A 5,868-nucleotide genomic window follows, 5' to 3' on the forward strand; every position below is an offset into this window, starting at 1 on the left:
ATAGAATCACATTAAAAAAGGCGGGAAAGACTCTCCTTCCAATACAAAAGAGACATTGCCCAGGAGAGCTCGTTAAATGCCCTCTCCCTTCAATCGTTACAAAAAACACATGCCGATGGACCCTAATTATCTTTGGGTAGGGTTTCTCAACCTTATAACCATGTCCATTTTCTAACCAAGCTAAACATTTCTGGTGTTGAAGGTTCTATCCAAGGGCAGCATGACTACATGAGAGACTTGACAGTAGGCATGTTCATATGTCGAGTCAGATCGAGTTTCTTGTCATGCTTTGAAAAGCTCGACAGAAAACCCACAGGCTCGAGCCCGGTTCGAAGCAAACATTGGGTCTACTTACTAAGCCTCCGATCTGACATTGGATTTTTTTTTTTTGGTTGGATTTGGGTTTTTTTTCAAGTTAGGTCGAGTTTTTTAAGTTTTGTATCTATTTTGAAGTTCAAGTCTGACCCGACTGAAATTACATATCTATATTTTGAAGCCCGAGCTTAATCCATATACTAGTCGGGTCAGACCGAATTGGACTTTTTAAACCGGGTTAGGTCGTATTTCTAAAACCGGGTTACCCATAAACGGGTCTACTTGGCATGAATAAAAGTCGAGTCAATCCCCAAACAGATCCACAACACATAAATCAGGGGCGCAGCACGTATCATCCCACCTCTTCCCCATTTCCATCGGTGAAAAGAAATCAGGGGCCCTTGTCTTGGCACAGAGGAATATCGGTAGTGAGACGTACTGTAAGAGCATGGGCACAGAGGGATGAACACAGAAGGAATTTCTTGGGAGATTTGCTGCGCAGGCGTGGAGCAGCAGTTTGCTTCGCCTGCTCTCTCTCACCAGGACACGAGAAAGAAGTGATCTTTCTCCACTCCCCTTCTTCTCCACCGAGGAGGAGAGGACTGCTTGAGGTTGCACACTTTTCCCTCTCCCCTTGTTCGCGTTTGTGTTTGCTTATGCTAATCGAAGCATCTGCAGTTCTGACTCGGCTTCCTCTGGCGGTGTTTATAATTTTGTGTGGTTTTTCTCTGAATCCGTTGGTTTCAGGCACTTCCCCACCCCATCGGTGCCGTATTTCGCCGTTATACGGTAAAACCCATTGCTTCGACGGTCAATCGGCTGGCGGGTGAACCAAGATTGCATTTTGATTGGCTAGGCGTGCTCCTGGATGCGTTTCTTGGAGACCCTGTCCGATATCCGATCCATGGCGGCCGGTGACATCTTGGGTTTACCTTTCCTCGGCTAGTCTTGTGCTGGGGAGGGTTTCTTGGTTCCTCGGTTGCAGCTGTGTAGGGATTTCTGAGTGGGTTGGATGGCGCCGGTGGGTGGTGTCGTGGAGATTAGCTCCGATGAGGACGACTCCCCCGTGGGCAACAAGTTGCCCCTCGATCCCCTTGGATGGGCGTCGGACCTTTTTGATGTGGATGATGATGCAATCGGGGAGGATTTCGATGATCTCATGATTATGAGTGAGTTGTCGTCTCCACCGGTCCTGCAGAAGACAGCCAAGCCTGACGATCTCGTTATTATGAGTGAGTTGTCTTCACCACCGGTGCTGCAGAAGGCCAAGCCTGGTGGCGGCCATGATGATGAGGAAGATGATTGTGTGGTTCTAGATGGTGACCCCGATAAGGTGGTTACCGTGGCTGAGGAGGGGAGCGCGGGAGACGGCAGCTCGGATGAATTGCAGATAGTCGCGGAGAAAGGCCTGGTATTTGATTCCTTCCATTTTGATATGTAGCACAGCATTTTGTACATGCCATAAAAGCAGCACCTTTTATATTGGAGAGCATGTGTAGAGAGTTGAAATATTGAGTTGCATTCATAGTATTATTAGGTGAACCTGTGCATAAAAAGGTTAATGATATGTTTATGTTTTAAGCTGTGTGTAACTATCTTGTGCTGATTTTATCGAATGTCTATGTGTGACTTTAGAATCAAGCTGCTAAGGTTTTAGTTTCTGGCAGCATCCAGTAAGCCAGTAATTTGATCTCATGTTGTTGTTACTGCTGTACCTTGTGATCCACATAATATGGAAGTGCTTAAGGATACATTGTTCTAATGTGGAAATGAACTGCTTATGTGCTTATGTATTTCTGTGCCTGCCTATTCTATTGATATCATCGAGTTTTGGTTCATGTTAAGTCTATCATAGAAGCTGTAGTTTATCTTCAGTAGCATTCTTTTATTACATTTACATTAAACAATTGTCTTTTCTTTTGCAGATAGCATGTAGGGACTTCCCTCACTCACGCCATTCATGCTCAAACTTGCCCTTCGGCACTACTTCTCATGTGAAGCATTGTAGCATGGTTGGTGACAGACATTTCACTTCTTGATGTTGTTGGCAATACAACACAATGAAGACACTAGCAGTGTAGCCAAAAGATTTTCTTTAACACGATTTCTTTTTGTTTTTCAAATGCAGTGCTACTGTTTTGTATGTGATGCTCCAGCTCCATGCACTTATTGGGGTAGCGGAACCTCGGTTGTTGATCATTGCCATGCTACGAATACGGAACCAAAGTGGAAAATACTGAGGCAAGCATTCAAGTGCAAAAGTCTGCCAGCATCTGGTCTAGAAAAACACCAGAATGTCATGTACTCAACAATGACGTCACCCAGACAGCAAGCACAAGCTATGCAGTGTCAAGTTGCAGTCCCACAATCACTTCTGTCTTCAGTACCAAATATGGGTCACTCTTCTCTTGCCAACAGAAGTCCTCTTCTGAATGAAGTGAGCCAAAAACAACAAAGGCATCCCTCAGTCAGAGTCTCACTGAGTGTAGCTGGAACCGTCAGTGCACCAAGAGCTGGAAGAGGTACAGGCAATGCTCACATCACTCAAAATACTCATTCACGTGCAATATTCAAAAGAGTAGGGGGTGTTTCTCCAGGCCTTGCAACCACAGCCCATAACCGATTTGGTTCTGCTGCTGCTCCAGATAATTCCCTGATACACCAGGCATCTCAGCCAGTTCAAGGTGCACCAATAACTAATGTTTTCACTGGTACTGCTCAGAACAACCCCCCTCAGAGATCTTTCAGTGCACCAGTAGCATCTCAGGAACAAGGTCAACCAGCAGCATATTGGCAGATTGCCTCAAATGGAATGAATGTCACAGGACCACAACTTTCACGGTGCACCTCGCTTACAACTCAGATAACGCAATCCATGCCAGAACCAGTAATCGATGTTAACACAAAAAGCTGGGAAGAATTACTTGCTAGTGTGGCATCTGAACTGGGGGTACCCGATTACAATTTTGGCTCCACACAGTTGCAGCATGTAACAACTAACTCTGGACCTGTGCATTCTGCTGCAAGCCAGGGGTTAGGCGTTCAGCATGAGTCTGTTGCAGCAACAGAGAACTTGACAGCTTCTTATGTGCATGATATATCCAATTACACTACAGGTGGCAATGTTCAGGCAGATGATCCTCTACAATCAACAGAGAATTTCCACCATCTGGATTCCCAGAGCAGTCTTGTTCCTAATGAAGCTTATCTGAATAATTTTGCAAGTGCCCCTTCTGATGGATTATCGATAGAAGCTGCTCGTCAGCTTGAGATATCAAGACTGGAGTCTGCAATTCTGTTAGAATTTGACTTTCTGCCTTAGCATTTTCTGAACCCCATGAACAATAAATCGGTGGCATCAACATGTCACTTCATAGGTCTCCTTCATAGGAGACAGTGAGGAGATGCTCCTTGTACAATTTGTAGATTCTGTAGTAGAGATGTTCTGCTTCATGGTTGTTGTTTACCTGACTGTCGTACATGCCTCTTAGGGCCTCTAGATGCTATGCCTCTTAGGGCTTAGATGTTAAACAGTTATCACCCTGAAGTTGGAGGGCAGAATTTCAATTCCCTGACTGTTGGTTATATCTATGGCTCATAATCTGATGCCAAAATGCATGTTTGGTGCAGTGCTCAACCATTGGCCTACCTCCTTACAACATGAATTTTTGAGGTACAAATAGTTAGAGTTGGTATCAGTCCCTGCACTGTTGAATCAGATTCTATGGTTCATACTGTGATGCCAAAATGCATGTTTGAGATAGTACCCTCAGCCAAAGGTCTACCTCCTTATAATGTGAAATTTTGAGGTACATTTAGCTGAGTTGGATTTGCAGGACACTGGAGCAGGAATCAGATGCAATACTAGGTTTGTTCAGTTATGATCAACAACAATGATCTTTATTTTCTTTTAAAGAGAGTGACATGCACAGAAATTTACAGGTCTTCAGTTTTCAGCTTTCACATCTACAATCTAAACGCGGCCGCGTTCTCCAGCAGAAGCCAGGCGATCCATGTCATCCGTTAACCCTTTAGCCGTCAGATCAGTCGAACTAGCGATATATGCCGTCGGATGCTGATTGGGTCGGGCTTCCACTCAGTTCGCCCAACCAACCCGATTCTTGGCAAATCAATATTATATATTAAAGCTCCAAAAATTGGAGCGATTCGGGCTCAAGCACTGTAACTACTGTTCATGTGGGCCTCACATATGTATTCATGTATACGGATATGTATACATATATGTATATGTGTATATATACGTATATGTATGTATATACATATCTGTATATTTATATGTATAATATAATTTTTTAAAAAATTTCAAAAAAAATAGCGAAAGGTATAATAATTATATTGATAAATCGGCTGAAATAATCTAAAAATTCTAGGGGCTCAAGCACGGTAACTGTTGTTCGTGTGGGCCTCACATATGTATACATGTATATATACAGATATGTATACATATATGTATATATGTATATATACATGTATGCATGTATATATGTATCCATATATTTTTATTTATAATATAATTTTTTTGAAAATTTTCAGAAAAATAGCGAAAGGTATAATAGTTATATTGATAAATCGGCTGAAATAATCTAAAATGCATAGAAAAATATCTAAAACTCAAAAAAATATTGAAATTATGTGCATGCATAAAAATAATAATGTTTTCCCTATAATTAAATGAATATGTTAAATATTAATAAATTCATAAATAAATATTGAGATGCTAAAAATTAAATGAATATGTTAAATATTAATAAATTCATAAATAAATAGTGAGATGCTAAAAATTGGTGAACATAATTTTATTAGTTTTTTTTATGTTCTGTGAAAAAAAACAGGCGCGATGTAAATGCGCCAATCCGCCTAGTCTACAATCTAAACGCGGCCGTGTTCTCCAGCAGCCAGGCGGTCCACGTCATCCGTTAACCTTTTAGCCGTCGGATCAGTCGAACTAGCGATATATGCCGTCGGATGCTGATTGGGTCGGGCTTCCGCTCAGTTCGCCCAACCAACCCGATTCTTGGCGAATCTGTAACAATCTAAACGCGGGCGTGTTCTCCAGCAGCCGGGCGATCCACGTCATCTGTTAACCCGTTAGCCGTCGGATCAGTCGAATCTGTAACAATCTAAACGCGGGCGTGTTCTCCAGCAGCCAGGCGATCCACGTCATCTGTTAACCCGTTAGCCGTCGGATCAGTCGAACTCGCGATATGTGCCGTCGGATGCTGATTGGGTCGGGCTTCTGCTCAGTTCGCCCGACCAACCCGATTCTTGGCGAATTGTCTCGGACCCGTCCCCTTAGCTTGGCCCCTTCCCGTCTCTTCTGCCCCACGACGACCACGCCGCACCGCCTCCCCTCACCCAAATCCGGCCACCCGCCCTGCTCCGCCTCCTCCTCCGCATCAGATCCGGGCGAAGCCGCCTCATCCGGGAAGTGCAATCGGTGGCTTGTGGAGACTCGCGAAGGCAGGAAGCGGAGGCGACGGCACGTCGAGACGCACGGATCCCCGGAGACGGCATGGAGGTGCCGCTTTCGTG

At 44.0% G+C, this 5,868-nt stretch overlaps 1 protein-coding gene across 1 annotated transcript; it reads left to right on the forward strand.

Annotated features, from left to right (window-relative positions):
• The first annotated feature begins 652 nt into the window (after positions 1–652).
• Positions 653–4,018, forward strand: LOC133903460 (uncharacterized). The gene is made up of 4 exons (XM_062344846.1): positions 653–926; positions 1,063–1,726; positions 2,241–2,327; positions 2,444–4,018. The coding sequence occupies exons 2-4, from the start codon at positions 1,328–1,330 to the stop codon at positions 3,635–3,637; spliced, it is 1,680 nt and encodes a 559-aa protein (XP_062200830.1). The 5' UTR covers positions 653–926; positions 1,063–1,327; the 3' UTR covers positions 3,638–4,018.
• The last annotated feature ends 1,850 nt before the right edge of the window (positions 4,019–5,868 follow it).

This window comes from Phragmites australis, chromosome 21 (assembly GCF_958298935.1).
Source record: "Phragmites australis chromosome 21, lpPhrAust1.1, whole genome shotgun sequence".
NCBI lineage: Eukaryota > Viridiplantae > Streptophyta > Magnoliopsida > Poales > Poaceae > Phragmites > Phragmites australis.

Excerpts from the sequence above, each read along its gene's own strand:
- LOC133903460 (XM_062344846.1), top strand. The coding sequence starts at position 1,328 with ATGGCGCCGGTGGGTGGTGTCGTGGAGATTAGCTCCGATGAGGACGAC. Across the intron at positions 1,727-2,240 it reads TAGTCGCGGAGAAAGGCCTG|ATAGCATGTAGGGACTTCCC; the intron begins GTATTTGATTCC and ends TTTCTTTTGCAG. Across the intron at positions 2,328-2,443 it reads ATGTGAAGCATTGTAGCATG|TGCTACTGTTTTGTATGTGA; the intron begins GTTGGTGACAGA and ends TTTCAAATGCAG.